Here is a 19,320-nt window from a genome sequence, read left to right as displayed (position 1 = left end):
GAAATGGGTGAAAACGTAACCTCCGTCCATCTTTGGTGGTGGAGGGAAAGACTGGAGGTGAACAGTGATTCTGGATTTAGGGAATTTCACCAGAAGAGAGTTGCTGGTGGGTCGTGTGTGCCATGAAGAAACCTGGGAGCAGGGGGACAGAAGATGGGAAGAGCAGATGATGGAAGACCACAAAGGAGGTGGTAGAAAACACAGAGACCACCAACCTGAAAAGTGATAGGCCCATGGACTCAGCTTCATCACAGGAAATTCCAATGATGTTGAAGACCTTGGATTCCATGGTGTCAAGTTGGCAAGATGAGGATTGAACTTCCTCAAGAGGCTTGTTAAAATATTCCTGGGAAGTGATAATGAATATTCCCAACTAAAGGTTGAGACAGGTATGCTAACCACCACTCGAAAGGTAAAGTGACGTTTCAGAGAGAGAGAGACTCACCTTCTCTCCCATGGCGGTTAGTAAACCTCTCAACATTTGGTGGAGGAAATTCGTGATCCATATTTTTCCACCGACAAACACAGACTCGAGTCGGGAGTGGAGGGGACTGGGTGAGGAGAGTGGGGATAGGGAATGAGGGAGTGGAGGAGAAGATGGGTGGTGGGGTGGTGGGTGGTTGCATCATTTTCCTGTGGGCGCGTCTGCCGCTGATGCAATACCTCTCTATAACAAGTTACCTGGTACTCATTTTGCCGACCTCGGAAGGATAACAGGCTGAGTCAACCCCACCTGGTGTTAATTCAACGGTCTTCGAACTCAGGACCTTAGTTACAGGTCCGCGCCCGAACCAATAGGTCAACACCAGGTGATAGGAGATGGGTGAGGAGAGTGGGGATGTGGAATGAGGGGAGTGAAAGGAGCTGGGTGAGGAGAGTGGAGGAGGCTGGGTGAGGGGAGTGGAGGGCTGGGTGAGGGGAGTGGAGGAGCTGGGTGAGGGGAGTGGAGGACTGGGTGAGGAGAGTGGAGGACTGGGTGAGGGGAGTGGAGGGCTGGATGAGGAGAGTGGAGGGCTGGTTGAGGAGAGTGGGGATGGGGAATGAGGAGAGTGGAGGACTGGGTGAGGAGAGTGGAGGGCTGGGTGAGGAGAGTGGAGGGCTGGGTGAGGAGAGTGGAGGGCTGGGTGAGGAGAGTGGAGGGATGGGTGAGAGGAGTGGAGGGCTGGGTGAGGAGAGTGGAGGGCTGGGTGAGAGGAGTGGAGGGCTGGGTGAGGAGAGTGGAGGGCTGGGTGAGAGGAGTGGAGGACTGGGTGAGGAGAGTGGAGGGCTGGGTGAGAGGAGTGGAGGGCTGGGTGAGAGGAGTGGAGGGCTGGGTGAGGAGAGTGGAGGGCTGGTTGAGGAGAGTGGGGATGGGGAATGAGGAGAGTGGAGGGCTGGGTGAGAGGAGTGGAGGGCTGGGTGAGGGGATTGGAGGAGGCTGGGTGAGGAGAGTGGAGGGCTGGGTGAGAGGAGTGGAGGGCTGGGTGAGGAGAGTTGAGGACTGGGTGAGGGGAGTGGAGGCCTGGGGGAGGAGAGTGGAGGGCTGGGTGAGGAGAGTGGAGGGTTGGGTGAGATGAGTGGAGGGTTGGGTGAGAGGAGTGGAGGGCTGGGTGAGGAGAGTGGAGGGCTGGGTGAGAGGAGTGGAGGGCTGGTTGAGGAGAGTGGAGGGCTGGGTGAGGAGAGTGGAGGGCTGGGTGAGAGGAGTGGAGAGCTGGTTGAGGAGAGTGGGGATGGGGAATGAGGAGAGTGGAGGGCTGGGTGTGGAGAGTGGAGGGCTGGTTGAGGAGAGTGGAGGGCTGGGTGAGGAGAGTGGGGATGGGGAATGAGGGGATTGGAGGAGGCTGGGTGAGGAGGTGGAGGGGTCTGGGTGAGGGGAGTGGAAGACTGGGTGAGGGGAGTGGAGGGCTGGGTGAGGTGATGGGGGATGGGAATGAGGAGGAAGGGGAGTGGGTATGACTAATGAGGGTAGTGGGAATGAGGAGTTGGGGGATGGAAGTGAGGAGACGCGGCTGTGTCGGTGATGCAGTTCCCCACTTTAAAATTGAACATGAATTTGTGTTTGGTTCATGGTGCCGGTGATAGCTCGCCTACTCTTCACGAAGAACACCGTGGGACATTTAACATCCATGAACTAGTGTCAGCAGACAGGACCCGGTTTAACGTCCATCCGAATGATACTGATAGTAGGGTCAATATACGAAAAAAACTCACCTAACCCCCAAAAAATTGATACAAAAGGTTTTTCAATGGATTCTGGTACCATTGGGCATGCTAAATAACATACTAAAAATCTAGTAACATCTGACTTTCGGCCGGAAAGGGGTCATTTTCAAGATGGCGTCCAAGATGGCTGCCACGAGCTTTATAAAATGGCCATATCTCAATTATTATTCAACCTAGAAAGGTGGTTTTGGTGTCTAACCCTGGGTTTTAGGGCCCAAGGAATCCAATTGAATCAATAAAATTACCATCAGTTAATTATTTATTGACAAGTCCAAGATGGCATCCCAAGGTGACATCCTGATCCACTAAAATGGCTCTGTCGAATAGTAGTCAACCTGGAGAGATTTTTTCAGTGTGTATACCTAGGTTTAAGGCACCCAGGAAATCATCAAAATTACTTAAATAAGCACAAAGTGATCAGGTAATCCAGTAAGCCAGGTTTACCAGCCCATTAGGCATTTGTTGTCTTATACAGTTAGTCGCTATTCATCGTCATCCTCCGACTCCTCTGGAAGAAACTTGTTATGTGGATTGTCACATTCTTCAAGTTGGCACGGTCCACAGGCAGTAGTACATGGTAGTCCATATCGTCTACAAGAGCAGCGGAGTGTCTTGCAGGCAGTGGAGCAGTTACAATGAATGACCTTCAAGAGACTGTCTGGAGCAGCGTTCATTCTTGACATAAGTGGGACAAACTGATTATCCTGCAGGCTCCACCCCCATTTCATGGCATCCATACCCTCTTCTTTTCCCATCCACACCATGATCTGGTAGTACGCTCTACGACAGTGAAGTTTGGTAGCAGATTCAGTTGGGGGCAGACGTTCGGGTGTTACAAAAGACGAAGCAGAGACAACCTTCTTGCTGAAGGTGTTATATCGCATTGTTGCAAGGGAATCTTTGCACTTGCCACCAAAGAGGATAGCCATTACTCGGCATCCAAGGTCATCGATCACCTCTGTGGTCTGGTTTGGGATGGTGAATGTGTTGGCACAAGACCAAAGGACAGGGTCTCCTTTTACAAGCTTCTGGAAAGCAGTCTTTTTGCCAACACCAAAAATCCGAGAAGTCGTGTCACAACCAGTCATGGCATGGACGAATATCAACTGAGAACACATGTCATGTCCGAGGATTTATTTTAGACGGTTGATGTCATACACTTTAAAACTGCCATCAACTTTGGACTTGTCTGATCTGAAATAAAGGCTCTTACTGTCTCCCTGCGCATAGTAAAGGAGTAAGACAAGGAGATCAGTATCTTCTCCAATCAGTGTAGTGGTGTGTAGAAGAGATGCCTCCACTGCAGCCTTTACTATATCTACATCAGCATCTCCAGGTGCATTGACCACAGTGCAATACCTTTCTCTCAGTTCATCACTTATCATCCCGATCAGTCTCTGTTTATTGATATCTCTTGACAGGACCTCCTCCTTCTTGCCTGAGAACTTTGTCTCAGCAGTGAAGCTGACAATGGGATGAATATTGTGTCCTCTTCTCTGATGCGTGTTGTCTTTAATGGACGGCCCTTCCTAATAGCCATCAAAGACAATGGTCGTAGCTGAACCATAATGCTGGATGGTGAAGTCAGCATACGACTGCGCTATTTCACCATAGCTTTCTCCACTCTTCCATGGTATTCTGTGAAGGAGTGAACCTCCATCAAGGACGTGGATCTCCGTTTCTGGTACAGAATCTAGGATGGCATCACTTGCATGATCACAGATTGCGTGAGCTAGTTGTGGCTTATCAGCCTTTCGGAAGACGTTTCTGGCTTCAAAGAGGGCAGGAGGGAAAGGACTGAGCTCATAACTCATAACCTCCTGCAATGATAGCTCTCCAGTTTGGGAGACTACCAGGAAACGTTGAAAAAGAAGTGCAGAATCAATGGTTCGATCAAGAGCGACCTTTATAGCTGATGTTTGTCCAAGGGTTCTGGCTTTATCCTTTCTACTGAATGAGAATGTGAATGCATACTGTCCAAACATTTTGTGCATGATTTTGCATCCAACAGACTCATATTCATGCACATTCACACCTTCCTGAGCCACAACACCAGTGACAATGTTCCTTAATGAAGAGTCTGGCGAGAAAGGTTATCACAGCATAGCAATATTTTCTTTGCAAAGATATCAGTTTTCACATAACTATAGTCTGCACTTCCTTCCTGAACACTAGTGCCGCAGAAAAGGCAATCAGTTTTGCTATTGAACGGACCTTCAGAAACCCTAGTACTCCTTTTAGTGGTACTGGATTCACCACTCTGTTTCCTCTTTAAATGAAGATCAATTTCTATACTGTTTGTGTACATTTTGCGACAGTTCAAATGCACTTTACAGCCAGCAGTCACAGCAATGGTGTCACCTCTCCGAACACTAGCTTCATTGATCCCATCAGCACCCTTTTGGCGAATCTTGCCAAAATCTTCCAATTTGCCTTGACAAATGGGACAGATCTGGTCACTGCAGGATGCACTCATCTTGTACCTTGAAGAAAAAAAGAAGAAATTAATACACGTATGATTAGTGCCTTTACAAAATCATAACGAAAGGCAAATAGCCTCTAGAATGGTCAATATATGGAAAGTAACCACCTAACCCCCCAAAATTAGTACAAAACTCTGACTTCCAAATTATTTTTGTTTCCTGAAGATGGCCACTGACAGTTAACTGAGAGTTAACTGTGACAAAATTTGAATATACAACACATGGAATTTTCCACACCCTTGAATATACTCAAATTGCCAAAAAGCCACCCTTATGGGTGGCACAGTCATACTACCCTGAACACATGGAGTGCCCTCCCGCCCCCCCCCCCCCCAGGCTATAGCTGGGAAAGGTTGTGCACATTTCTTTTGGAAATGTCAAAAAAATATGGATTTTGTTTATGCATACATGTACCAAATAATATACTTATTCCTTTTGAGATGAAAATAAATTGTTTGTCAGATTTTTCAGTCCCCCCCCCTCCCCAATATAAAATAGTCTGTCCCTTGCCATAACCTCTCAAGCTTTGTACAAACCTTTGTCTGTAATGATCACTGAATACTGTGGACTGGAGTCACAGGTGGCAGTGGTGTAGACACATTACACTCTTATCTCCAATCTGAAACACACACTTGGTTCATTAGCTGGTGAGTCGGAGGATGACGCTGAATAGCGACTAACTGTATAAGACAACAAATGCCTAATGGCTGGTAAACCTGGCTTACTGGATTACCTGATCATTTTGTGCTTATTTAAGTAATTTTGATGATTTCCTGGGTGCCTTAAACCTAGGTATACACACTGAAAATATCTCTCGAGGTTGACTACTATTCGACAGAGCCATTTTAGTGGATCAGGATGTCACCTTGGGATGCCATCTTGGACTTGTCAATAAATAATTAACTGATGGTAATTTTATTGATTCAATTGGATTCCTTGGGCCCTAAAACCTAGGGTTAGACACCAAAACCACCTTTCTAGGTTGAATAATAATTGAGATATGGCCATTTTAAGCTCCCGGTGGCCATCTTGGACGCCATCTTGAAAATGACCCCTTTCCGGAAGTCAGATGTTACTAGATTTTTAGTATGTTATTTAGCATGCCCAATGGTACCAGAATCCATTGAAAAACCTTTTGTATCAATTTTTTGGGGGTTCAACCATATATTGACCCCTCTATGACGGCATTAAACGATTAATCACCCACCCTGCCTGTAAAACACCAGGATGGCAGTTTATCGTTACCTATGTCAGGAAAAATAGCAATAAAACCAATAACAACAACAACAACAACGACTACGAGTATAAATGTCTTTTTCCACGTTTGACTTCATCTTCATTTTACATCCTCATTGACACTCACAGACAGACATGGATTATGTTTGTGAAACACAACAAGCAGTGAATCGGTTAAACATGACGGCGAAACGTCCATGAGCACGCTTAGTTTACGGGTAAAGAGAAACATCCGGGCGGTAAAAGGGCGATGGAGTAAACTAAGTGTGTAAACACATTCCCGAGTCGCGAGCAGTGGGCGGGGTCGCGCATGCGCACTTTGCCCGTGGCCTGTGGGCGCTTTCCGGGCCGAGCGGAAGCGGACGAGTTGCGATATCGAGTTTGCTGAGGGTTCCTGGTCTCCTCGGCGTTTTCCCCTGAACCGGGCGGTCTGCCACCTCCTCGGTCGGGCCTGGTGGCCGAGGGGCCGAGCCCCGGGCCATGGGCTGCTGTGGATCGGAGGTGAGACCCGCCATGAGTTCAGTCAGGTGGCATATGGGTCCACGGGGCTCGGCTCGTGATGCCGGGACCGGGTCCCTGAGATCCTGGGATAAGTTTGTCCTTTGTTTATAATGGTACTGCGTGTCCAGGTCGCCTCACGCTTTCTTGCCGACCTGTTGTAGTCGTAGCTGTTGCTGCTGGTGTTTGTGGTGGTGGAGGTGGAGGAAGACCTGGTGACGAGGTGGACCTCGCGCGCACATGATGATGTTTTAGCTTATTCCGGTTTTTATTAGTAAGAAATTGTATAAAAACGAAAACGTTTTGTTTTGTTTTCTTGTTTCAGGTTCAGGGTTCGAATTTCTCTTCAATTTGACTTATTGAGTCTATTTTACTTTTAATGAATTTATAACATTTTTCACTTTGTATCATTTGTTATTTCCTTTTAATTGAACTCCTTATCTGTTTATTTACCTCTTATTTCTCGAGATTGTGTTTTCTCTCTCTTGCATTAACTTTTTATTATTTCCAGGATTGCTGCTTTTATGTTGTTTTTCCCTTTTATTATTCTGTTATTTTTTTTTTGTTTTATCTTATCTTTGTTCTCAATATGGTGCTGTTCTCACTTGTTTTTCCTTTTTATATTCCTCTTCATAATCTTCATCATATTCCTCTTCCTCTTCTTCTTCTTCCACTTCATCTTCCCCTTCTTCCACTTCTTCTTATTAATCCAATTCATCTTCTGCCAATTCATCTTCTTCTGCCAATTCATCTTCTTCTTCTGCCAATTCATCATCTTCTTCTGCCAATTAATCTTCTTCTTCTTCTTACACTTTATCTTCTTCTGCTTCCACTTCTTCTTCTTCCACTTCATCTCTTCTTCCACCTCATCTTCCTCTTCTTCAACTTCATCTTCTTCCTCTTCCACTTCTTCTTCTTCTTCCACTTCATCTTCTTCTTATTCCACTTCATCTTCTTCTTCTTCCACTTCATATTTTTCTTCTTCCACTTCATCTTCTTCTTCCCCTTCATCTTCTTCTTCCACTTCTTCATCTTCATCTTCTTCTTCACCCTCTACCTCATGTACTTCTAACTCCTTTTTTTTTCTTTTTTTTTAAAATCTGCTTTGTAATCTTCATATTCTGCTTTTTTCCTTCTTCCATTTATTATTCTTTTTAAAATTTCCTTTTCTTTAATGTTTTTCTTTTTTTTCTTTTTTCTTATTATTTCTTATTATTCTTTTTTTATTGTTTTTTTTGTTTGTTTGTTTTTACTCTTCCATTTATTTATTTTTATCCTGTTGGTATCGAAGTTGACTCAGCCTGTCATCCTTCCGAGGTCGGCAAATTGAGTACTAGCTTGCTGGGATGAATGATCCCGGTGAGTACCCCGATTTAGAATAGGTACACCGTATCCCTGCGCATCGTAAGAGGCGACTATGGGTTAGTGTCAGGAAGGGCATCCGGCCATAAAAACATTGCCTCAAACAGGGAACCATGATTGTCATGGGGCTCGAAAGGCTAACCTCGCTATAGCGGGGAAAAATGGCCTTAAAACGTTCATTCATTCTGTTGGTATCGAAATGTAAACTTCTGTTGTGGAACTTCTGGAACTGAACCCCGATTCCTGTCTTGTCCTACCCCGTAGTCCATTGATAGATGGGGACTCTAGCACAGGGAAGTGCGAGTGAAGTGTGACAGGCAAGTGTGACTGTCCTCTTGAGCTTTTGCTGCTGCATGTTTTGAGTGAGGGATTAAAATTAGTTTGTTAATGTGGAATGACAGGATGGCCTAGACTAGAGACACTCACACTCACTTCTGAGCTGTCTGGCCTGGGTTTGAATCCAGACCCAGCTATAAACTGTCATCCTTGTGTTTCCAGGCAGGGTGATTCATCAATGTGTGTGCCATCCCTCAGATGGACCCACAGGTGTTCCGTCAGCCAGTATTCGTTGGTGGACGTTAAATATCCTGCAGTGTCCTGCACATAGAATAGGTGAGCTATCGACGGCACCATGGAGCAGATTCCAAATTCCTGCCCGAACTACTGCTGGGAAGGCAATGGCAAACCACCCAGTATAACCCTTGACAAGAAACTGCTTCGGCAGAATCGACGCTCTGTCAGAGTATGGCACATCAGAATGTGTGGAATTCAGTGATTGTACAATTGTTCTGAATGTTAAAAAAAAAAGTTGGACAATTATTGAAAATGTGAAAGATTCCAGTTTACGGTTGGTTGGATGTTGTTGGTCGTGCAAGAACCCAGCACAAGTGTTGGCAACTTTTCAAGTTTGCTTCTGTTCAGCGGATGCGATGGAATGTTTGTCCGTCCCGATGCCCATCTCCCCTTTCACCACGACACGAGTTGTCACCAAACTTCATCGAGCATGATATTAACATTGCCGTAAAATCGCGGCATTCATGTGGGTGGTACTTCAACTCAAGGCCAACCTTCATGGGGATTGTCAACCTTCATAGGAGTGGGTGGTACTTCAAGGCCCACCTTCATGGGAGTTGATGGTACTTCACTTCACGCTTGATACCTTCTCTCGAGGATTAAGCATTGCATGGTACTACACCCGACCCACAAAGCGGCTGTGAAATGGTTTTCTTGTTTCATTTAATTCCCTCATGCTTTAAACACAGGCGAGACAACTCGGAGGGATGCACCACTTATCGGGGCCAATTTATCCAACCCACTCTCTGCCATTTGGCTTTGGTAACGTTAAAAGTATGCTCAGGATAGTATGAACATCGTGTTGGTGGTATGATTGGTCTGCTTAGGATGAATTGGCAGTTGTTTCACAGGCAGGCGAGCCATCAATGTCTGTGCCGTCCCTCTGATGGATCCTAAACTGGGCTCTCCTGCCAGGATTAGTTTGTGGATGCTGAAGATCTGACTGTGTCCTTGGTGCAGGTTATGCGAGCTGTCGCTGGCACGCTTGCCCAAATCCAAATTCCTGCCACTTTCAGTCAAACACAGGACCTGGCCAACTAGTTTGTGAAAGAATTCCGGCAAACATGTTTTCAGGGCAATCCCACATGGTGGTGGGTATAATTGGGGCCATTAAGGTAGTGTGCTAGTTTGAGGTGTTTCCAAATTGCATCCATGATGACCTTTTACCCACAAAGTTTGTGACACATGAACTTTGGACGTGGTTGGTTAGTATTCTTATTTTGATCCAATATATATATATATATATATATTTATTTATTTATTATTTATTTTTGTTCCCTGGGATATACAAGCGTATGACATTGGACAGTAGCTGTGTGATCTGAACGAGGGCAACCTGAATAACCCGTCTGTGAGATCTTTATCCTGCAATACGTTACCTTTATCAATTTCTCCCTCACCTATTTCCTATCCCCTTGTACCTCAGAGTGAATCCAAGCGTCCTGTCCGCCAGTGGACCCCACTGGAGAAAAGATGCTGCACAGATGTTCCTTGGCTTGTCATCTTCTTCCTCTTCATCTCTGGCATGGTAAGGCCACTGTCGTACTGGTAGACCCCTGAGAGAAGCATCTGTAATTGATGTCTGCTGCACAGTATTGTTGCGGAAATGGCTACTAAGGCTTATTATTGCATAGTTTAGCATTGTTTATTTTCATAGTGCACATCTAGAATAATCGTGAGGTAATTTAATGGGATTATAGGATTATCCGTCTATTTATATATAAACCTGTCTTCCCTCCCTAATTTTGGTGTCTAAAAGTGCTTTCCCCTTACATCCCCCCCCCCCTTCCCATGCCTCCTCCCCCCAAGCCCTCTTCCTCCCACAGATCTCCCGATGTCCCTGCTCTCCATCTTGTTCTCCCGCTCCCTTTATCATATGTTTTATGTGTCAGTTTGTCTTTTTTGTGATCAATGTTAGCTCTTACACGAGCCTAAATCTTATATCCCCCCAAAAAAAAAAATCCCTCATTAATGCCCTTTCCTTTGTAATCCACCTTTAGAGGCCCTTTTTCCCCACAGAGTAGGGGTTGGCCTTTTTCGGGCATCTTGGTCCCTTTTTTGAAGCAATGTTTTATGGCCGGATGCGATTTGTCGGATCCGGATGCCGGATTCCGGATGCCGGATTTCCTTTGTAACATGTCCTAAATATGCTTTTTGGGGAAAAATGAGGCCGCGACTACAACCTTTGATGCAAAATGGGCAAGCACACAAACCCTTTACTACACTAGTGCCAAAGATCAAGGGGAGGGGCCCACCAATGGACTGTACTTGCCAGGCCAATAGGAGCCACAGGGGCATAGCCAAGTGACGACACAGGGCATCATGTGCACCAAAGGGATAAAGTTGGGTGCAATGGGGGCCGGGAGGAGATGTGTCTTGGTCCACACTGTGGGAGCTGAGCGGTTTTCTTTGTGTGCACGGTCGGCACAGTGGACACATCCTGCCTCCTCTACGCTTCCCTGACCGAATCTTGAGTCCCCCGCCCCCCTAAGGTCCTGTCCCGCCTGCAGTTCTCCACTGGGCAATCGAACCATGACGCGAGACCAGACGCTGTTCCCCACCGTGCCATGCATTTCCATTTGGGACTTGCTTTGCTCAACCGAGCACAGCTACGGAATTTTCAGTCTTGTCCGCCTCCTTGGTCATTTCATTCAGATGGTGTGTCTGTCCGGCTCAGACATTCCACCGAAGTACAGTAGAGCAGCAAATAGGCCCTCAACCCTGCATGGAGCGTCTGGGCCTGAGTGACCACTTTAATCGTGGTTTGTCAGGATTGGGAGCAGGAAAATGGCCGAGTCTGTACAACTGTAACAGTATCTTTGCACATGAGCAGGAAGAGATGATAATCTCTATGTATGTTGTATGTTTTATCTACTACTCTATGAGAGGATTTAACCTAGGAAGCTGAAACTTTCAGGGATTATTGAGGGCACCCTGAAGTTGTGTCTGTGCAAGTGTCATTTGATTCCAACAGGTTTGAAAAAAAACAAAAAACATTCCGCCCATCTTGGCATTTTTTATTTTCCTTTGTGGAGGGCTGGGGGGGGGGGGGGGTGGGGGAAGGTTGGACAGGGGGGTCCGATTGGAATTATCTGTGCTATACAACCAGGGGGTTGACTCAGCCTGTCATCCTTCCGAGGTCGGCTAATTGAGTACCAGTTCACTGGTAATTCCCTGTTTGTCGTTAAAGGCGGCAAAAAGGGTTGGCGTCAGGAAGGGCATCCGGCCGTAAAACATTGCTTCAAATAGGGGACCGAAAAACAACAACAACCACGGTTCCCGAAAAAGGCCAACCCCCGCTTTGCGGGGAAAAATGGCCTCTAAAGGTGGTTTTTTTATATTTTTATACAACCACGATGCAGTACAATGTTTTCGCTCCATGTACATAACCCGGGTCATTTTTATTTTTGGGAGTGATCAAGGCAGCGGTCTGTTGCCTATACACTGCTCAAATAAAGTGATATGCCAGAAGAACCCGTTGCACGCTTGGAACGAGATCGCCCATATGGAGGATACTCTGATAGTTGTAATAAACATTTGATTCAACATTGGTTTTGTGATTAAAGGAAAACTACACTCAAATTTCCAAAATACACCACCACGATTGGTGGAAATGCATATTGGAATTTTCTCCACACATTAAATACTAAAGAAAAATCCAAGCTCTCAATTTTTGTCGTATCTTTAAGTGATATTTAATCGAATTATTGATCTTCCAATTGTAAATCTATCTATGCTATAGAGCATGATTGGTCTGTTTGTTCACCAACTCCATTTTTGGCTGATTTCAACCAAATCTGGCATGAATGAAGGCCCTCCCTCCCCTCAGGCTGTCCTTGATGCGTCGCAATCCTCCAGAGAGGGTTGTTCATGATGCAAATTAACGTAGTCACGAGAATGTAATATGAAGGTCTCTGAGTTGTGGGTAGATTAAAATGTTTACATAAAATAGAAAGGAGTTGAATGTTGGAAGGAAAACAAAATCCTGGTAATTCTAGCAGAGAAAAAAAACAACCCATAGACAAGGTAAAGTTTAGAAGTGACAAAAAGAGCAGGTGTGGCACCTTCCTTGGTGAACCTTATTGAGAACAGCTGTGACATGGTGTACTTTAATACGTGTATCTCTCAAACCTATCTCTTACTTCACACAGCTATGGTTTTGCATCATACAGGTATTCATGTGTAGCACTTGGCTGATGCTGAACATCATTGCAGGCTGCATCGCAGATGCTGTGCCACCTGAAGGTTGGAGCTGGAATTTGGAATTTTTCGTCAGGGTGCTTGCGATAACTAACCTTCTTTGCAAAAGAAACCGAGTTGTTCTTTTTATCATACTCAAAAAACAGTGCTGGCAGACAGGTCCTTGTGTCTATTTGTATGTCACGAGCCAAACTTGACCGTCAAACTTTCCTCATGGGGATTTGTACATGACTCTCTACTCGCGTTCCAAAGTGTTGTCTTCCTCTGGACTGACAGGTTGGTCCGAGGTAGCATAATGTACTCGACTTTTGAGCTCTGGTTTGATTTTCAACCCAGCTGTAAATTCCCTCTGCAGTATCACAGGCAGTGCGGTGATGGTATCAATGTTTACGCCGTCTGTTAGATGTGATGGTTGGCAATCTGGCTCTCCTGGCCGCCAGTATTAGTTGTTGGATATTAAAGATTCACGGGTGTCTTTCACAGGAGCAGGCTATTGTGTGCTGGAACATGGCTAAATTCCTGCCCTGATCTACTGGGGCACTGCATTAGCAGCACAGCTGCACCCCCAGCAACAGTGCTACCATAGGTCATCATCATCAGTAGCCCCTGGCGTCCTCACCTGAAGCCCACAGCCCCAAAGAAGCAAATCACTCTGACGGGATTCCCCCAGAGATTGAGTAAAGAATAAATGTTAAATAATTATCTGTATTGTGCAAGTTGAGAACAAGTCGTTTTTAATTGGTATACAATGTCAAGTTCGTGCCAAAAGAAGTGCTCTCAGCCCACTCATGTTCTTCATGATGATGGTGCTGGTAAGTAGGAAGGTAAACGTGAAAGATATTCTGGGGGAATATTGTATGCAGACGATCTGGTTGTTGTGGTGGAGAGTGGGTGGGAGAGGTCGGAAGTATTCGGGGAGTGGAAGGAGGCATTTGAGAAACATGGGCTGAAAAATGAACATGGAGAAGATGGAGGTGATGTGGGTGGGGCAGCAGAGTACAGAAATTAATATCAGGTTAAAGGGGAAGGTGATCAGACAAGGAAATAGGCTTGAGTATCTCTCGGGTGGGGTGGACAGTGACCGGGGACGGTAAGTCAGAGACAGAGGTGTTAAGGAGGATTCAGGTGGGTGCAAATGCGTGGAGCAGGGTGGAGGGAGTAATGACAGACAGGTTTCAAGTTGATTGAAACGAAAGGTTCTGATTTTGTGTGTGACGCCGGCCTACCTTTACGGTCTGGAGATGGTGGCACTGACAGAGAGACAACAACAGAGGCTGCAGGTTTGCGAGAACGACTGGGTCAGGACGATTGTGGGAGTGAAGAGGTGGGTATAAGGAGAATGGATGAACTGAGGGAGAAGATTGGTGTGCATTGGTGAAATTTCGGCTGAAATAGGCTGGACATTTGGTGCAGATGGGGGAAGAGAGAATGGCAAAGAGAGCGGATAGGTTGAGGGAACAAGGTATAAAGAAAAGAGGTGGACCACAGTTGAGAAGGGACGATTGTGTGAAAAAGGATATCAGAAAGGTGGGAATGGTTGGAGAGTGGAGAGAGTTGCCTGGAGACAGAGGGGAGTGGAGGAGTGTGATTGTCAAGGCAGGGCAGGAGTTTGGTGCCATCGGACCTCACCCCTTATAAAGGGAAAAGGAGGAGAACAACAACAGTGAAACCTCAGTTTAATGGACTAGTAGGGGGAGGGGCTGTCCATTAATGAAGAAAATCCGTTAAATCAAATGGTTATTTTTGAATGGTAAGAAACACCCAACCATGAATAATGGACATTATTAAACAGTTATACCTTACATATATGTAATAAAACGTACTCAAAATAAAATAAAAAGAAGAAAACAAGCATTAAATAGAAATGAAATAAGTATATACAGTATTTTACTATAATCTCCATTTGCTCCGTGATCGATAGTGGTGTCTCAGAATACTTTCAAAAGTTCAAATCAAAGATTTTTATGATCATATACATGTATATCACTGCTATGATCAAAATCTTGTTCCCTGAAACAACTTGCCTTCACCTCCTGGAAGGCAAATCAAACTGATGGTAATCTCAGTTCCTTTCACAAAGCTTTGAACAATTGTGTGTCTCCCCTCAATGGAGCCAGGAAACTATCTCTCTACTCTCCACACTGAACTCTCAAACATGTCTCCCTCCTCCAAATCCTGGTGGCGTCTTGTCAAATCTGCTTCTGGTGTTTGTTCCCCCTCCATTCCCTCCTTTACCTCAAACGGCTACACAGCTGACACCACACGTGACAAAGCCGAATGCTTCAACTCTGTGTTTGCCTCAACATCTTGTGTCCCAAACCCATCTCTCTCTGTACCCACCTTACCCAGTCGTACCCAGCTGCTCCTGGACTCTGTGTCCTTCTCTCCTGACAAGGTGGAGCAGTTTCTGTCAAACCTCGACTCTGATTCTGCAACTGGACCAGACGGCATCAGCCCACGGGTCCTAAAATCCTGCTCTGCCGCGCTTTCACACCCTCTCTCTCCGTTCTCTTCACCCTCTCTTTTGCTCAAGGTCATCTTCCATCAGCTTGGAAATCAGCAAACATTTCTGCTTTACACAAAAAGGGGCAAAAACAGATCCTTGCAACTGCAGACAAATCAGCCTGCTCCCAATAATCAGCAAGGTCATGAAATCCATTATTGCTTTTGATAAAATCCTTCCTCTTCTCCAATGGCTTGATGTCAGATCACCAATTTGGATTCAGACCAGGTCATTCCACCCTGGACAAGCTGCTTCTGCTGTCTCAACAATGGATGGAGGTCCTCAACACCAACCAGGAAATCAGCTATCTCCCTTGACATATTTCATGCCTTCTTCACGGTCGGGCACCCCTCCCAGCTCACCAAACTCTCCTCCTATGATATCCATGGAAATCTCCACTCATGGCGCACGGACATCCTCTCCGGTCGCAGTCAGCATGGAGCTGTCAATGGAATTCTCTCATCTCTTATCTCTTCTTCCTGTCCAGGCTGGAGTTCCTCAAGGAAGTGTTCTGGGCCCTGTGCTTTTTCTGGTCTTCATTAATTATCTCTGACTCTCTGGAAAATCCTCTCTATCTCCTTGCTGATGACCACTCTCTGCCGCTTCATCTCTCATCCCTCAGATTGACAGGGCGACTCTTCACTCTCTGCAGACTCAGATAAAATCACAAACTGGTCAAACAAGTGGAACATGTCTTTCAATCCTGACAAATCTTACACTCTATATCTCTCTGAACTGACCATCTGGAAAACCCTCCCATCTACTTTCTCAACAATCCTCTTCAAGAAGTTCTGTCACTCAAGCTCTTGGGTCTCACTGTCACCCATAATCTTTCCTGGGTAAACCACATTTCCAAGCTGGCCTCCAAAGCCAGTTGCCGACTGGGCATCCTCTGTCATGCGAAGTCTTTCCTTGGCACTTCTGAGCTCCTCAGTACATACAAAGCTTTCATCCGCAGCTTGATGGAGTACTGCTCTCCCCTCTAGGCTGGTGCTCCTGCCTCACACCTAGCTCGGCTTCACGCTGTAGAAGCCAAGGCTTTCTGAATCATTGGTATCTCCTGTGATGCAGCTGATTCTGAGGGCCTTTAACTCTCTCACCGCAGGCAGGTTGGTGGTATTTCTGTCTACTACCGACTCGTTTCCGGCCTTGCACCCCCTGCTCTGTCTGTGCTCTGTCCCCCCCAATATTCCTGCAGGACCCACAAGATCTGTCAGCAACCCTCTTCTGGTGAAACTGCCAAAATCAAGACTCTCTGCTCACCTTCACTCTTTCAGTCCTCTTTTCTCCTGCTTCTGGAACAAACTCCCTCACTCTCTTCAATCCCACTACTCCCTCCAGGTCTTTAAAACAGCTGTTCACCACCATCTCTTGTCTTCCCCCATCCAAAACCTTGATCTTTTCTGCCACCGTTAATCCACCCCAAACCCACCTCCTTCAAATTCCCTGTTGTCTTTCCTGAACGTCCCTGTAGTGTCCATCTTGTTTATCCTGTGTACCCCGTCCCAGCCCTCTCTCTTCTGCAGATCTCCCCTGTTCACTACTGTTGTTGTTGTGCTTCTTTCTCTCACCCTTCTTGTCTCCCGCTCCCTTTATGTTATATTATACGTCTTGGCTGTTATACGAGCCTTGATTTAGTATACAAAAGAGAATATATATATATATATATATATATATATATATACACCCTGTCCTCCCCACATTTTAGGTAGTGGATGGAGATCGGTGTAGTCAGACACATGCACTGTCCAATGATTTAACGTATTGTCATCTCAAACACCATGCCTTGCTACTTCCCCTACAGATGTGCATAGCTGCATTTTCCATCTACACGGGTGCTGCTAACCGACTTATGCATGGATATGACAGCTATGGAAACATCTGTGGCTCAACCAACCGCCCAATCAATGGTATACAACAATCTGGCCAGGATATGAGGGATCGACCGTGAGTGAACCTTGCCTGTTATGTCCAATCATATTACAAGTACCAGTTTTTTAATTGTGGAAACTCTGTTAGGTTTATGCTATCTAAATTTCAATAAAACACATTTTAATCATGACAAACATTTGGGCACAACCAGCAAGGGAATAATGAACATGAGAGAGATGGGGAGGAAATATTGCAACGAGCAAGTAAGATGGTTGGATTCGGAAGGGTTAATGGGAATAATAAAGGTCATGGATCAGGTTGGGGGATGACGTGATTTGACTGTGCACTGCCTGTTTGAAGTCCTGCAGGGAAAAGTGGGAAAGGGTAGCCTCTAAGGCTGTTCCATATAGAGGAAGGAATGAAAGAGTGGAGGTGTGCATTCAGCATGGATTTTGGAATTTTAACCAGGAGAGGGATACTGAAGGTGAGGCCGAGAAGTTCAAGATACTGAACCTCGCCCTGTGGCTGACCATGGAAATAGATAAGTATGTAGGTTGGTTTAACGATCCTTCTTGAACGGTATGGTGAGCCTTTTTTCCAGGATTGCATGATATGTTCCATTTGAGACCAGCATCTAATCAATTCCTGATCAGCAGAGAGTGACACAGCTGTAGTCTGCCTAGCAGTGGGATGAGGGTACTGTACGGCATAATGTGTAGCTTTCTGCAGAAAGGAAGAGGGTTTTTGCAGAGCATAGGTAAAGTCATTTATATAGATGAGGAACAAGACACGGCCCAACACACTGCCAAGGGGAACTCCACCCACCACTGGGAGAGGGGAGAGGGGAGGGAGTCAGAAATCCAGCCATTAAAGTGGCCTCGTATACCAGTCTTTGCAAGGAAAGCAGGATGCCAGACTGTGTGGAATGCTGGAGGGATGTGCAGGAAGACTGTCATGTCATCCTGGATTGAGATTTGGGACCTCCAACCATTGCTGAGAAAGGAGCAATAGTACGTCCAGAATTGAGCGACTAACACGGAATCCAAAATGTTGGTCGGACGTGAGGATCTTTGGAAAATAAATAAATAAACAAGAAGACGTTATGCAGAGCACGACAAATCCCCCCTCCCACCCCCAAAGGTTTCCATTGATACAGCAAATTGTCCATTTCATCAAGATTAAAATTGATGATCTTTATCAAAGCTCGGGTGAACAGGATGAAAAGTGACGATTTTTCAGTTGAAACATGACGATTTTAGAAGTTAGACCTTGGGTTGACCTTTGACCTTTTGACCTTAAATAGTTGGTTTCCCAATTCAGTGAGGCACTATACAAATGCTGTTCAATTTTCAAGTCAATCGAATGAAAATTGATGGGTTTTCAGATGAAAATTCATGATTTTGGAAGTTTGACCTTGAGTTGACCTTTGACCTTAAATAGTTGGTTTCCCAATTAATTGAGAATATGAATGAATGATCGTTTTAAGGCCATTTTCCCCGGCTAGAGCGGTGGTTAGCCTTGCGGGCCCCATGGCAATCATGGTTCCCTGTTTGAGGCAATGTTTTTTATGGCTGGATGCCCTTCCCGACGCCAACCCTTGGTCACGCTCTTACGATGCGCAGGGATACGGTGTACCTATTCTAAATCGGCGTACACACCGTGACCATTCATCCCAGCAAGCTGGTACTCAATTTGCCGACCTCGGAAGGATGACAGGCTGAGTCAACCCCCCTGGCATTAATTCAGCAATCGACCGGGATTCGAACCCAGGATCCTAGGATCCCAAGCCGGCACCCTAACCGCTAAGCCAACACCAATTCATTGAGGCACTATACAAATTATGCTGTTCAATTTTCAAGTCAATCGAATGAAAATTGATGGGTTTTCAGATGAAAATTCATGATTTTGGAAGTTTGACCCTGAGTTGACCTTTGACCTTTTGCCCTCAAAAATAGTTGGTTTCCTAATTCAATGAGGCAATATGCAAATGCTATTCTATTTTCAAGTCGATCGGATGAAAATTGATGGTTTTTCAGATGAAAATGGATGATTTTGGAAGTTTGACCATGAGTTGACCTTTGACCTTTTGACCTCAAATAGTTGGTTTTCCAATTTAGTTACTCACTATACAAATGCTGTTCAATTTTCAAGTCAATCGGATTAAAAATGGCGATTTTACAAATTTGACCTCCAGATGACCTTTGACCTTTGATCTCAAAATCTATAGGCTTCTCAATTGTGACGACCTCTACAGTTTGGTGAAGTTTCGTGATGATCGGTTTAGAATTGTGACCTGTAGACCGGTGACAAACAGACAAACAAACACAGAATAACAAACGCAATCGACCAATATACTTGAAAAATCTTAGATTTTGCAAGTAATAAAGAAAT

At 45.5% G+C, this 19,320-nt stretch overlaps 1 protein-coding gene across 4 annotated transcripts in view; it reads left to right on the top strand.

Moving 5' to 3' along the window:
* Window positions 1–6,237: 6,237 nt before the first annotated feature.
* LOC137422005 (choline transporter-like protein 1) overlaps window positions 6,238–19,320 on the top strand; it is a gene marked incomplete at its 3' end in the record, with an annotated part of 50,479 nt that continues 37,396 nt past the window's right edge. Inside the window, 4 exon segments of one of the 4 annotated variants that reach the window (XM_078768913.1) lie at window positions 6,255–6,422; window positions 8,280–8,393; window positions 9,781–9,882; window positions 16,862–17,004. In XM_078768913.1, the coding sequence (XP_078625039.1) occupies window positions 9,880–9,882; window positions 16,862–17,004 (146 nt within the window). 4 annotated transcript variants of the gene reach the window in all.

The sequence above is a fragment of the Myxine glutinosa genome, unplaced genomic scaffold (genome assembly GCF_964187855.1).
Source record: "Myxine glutinosa unplaced genomic scaffold, kmMyxGlut1.1 SCAFFOLD_699, whole genome shotgun sequence".
NCBI lineage: Eukaryota > Metazoa > Chordata > Myxini > Myxiniformes > Myxinidae > Myxine > Myxine glutinosa.
The sequence above is the reverse complement of the archived record's forward strand: the minus strand, read 5'-3'. Positions and strand labels throughout refer to the sequence as shown.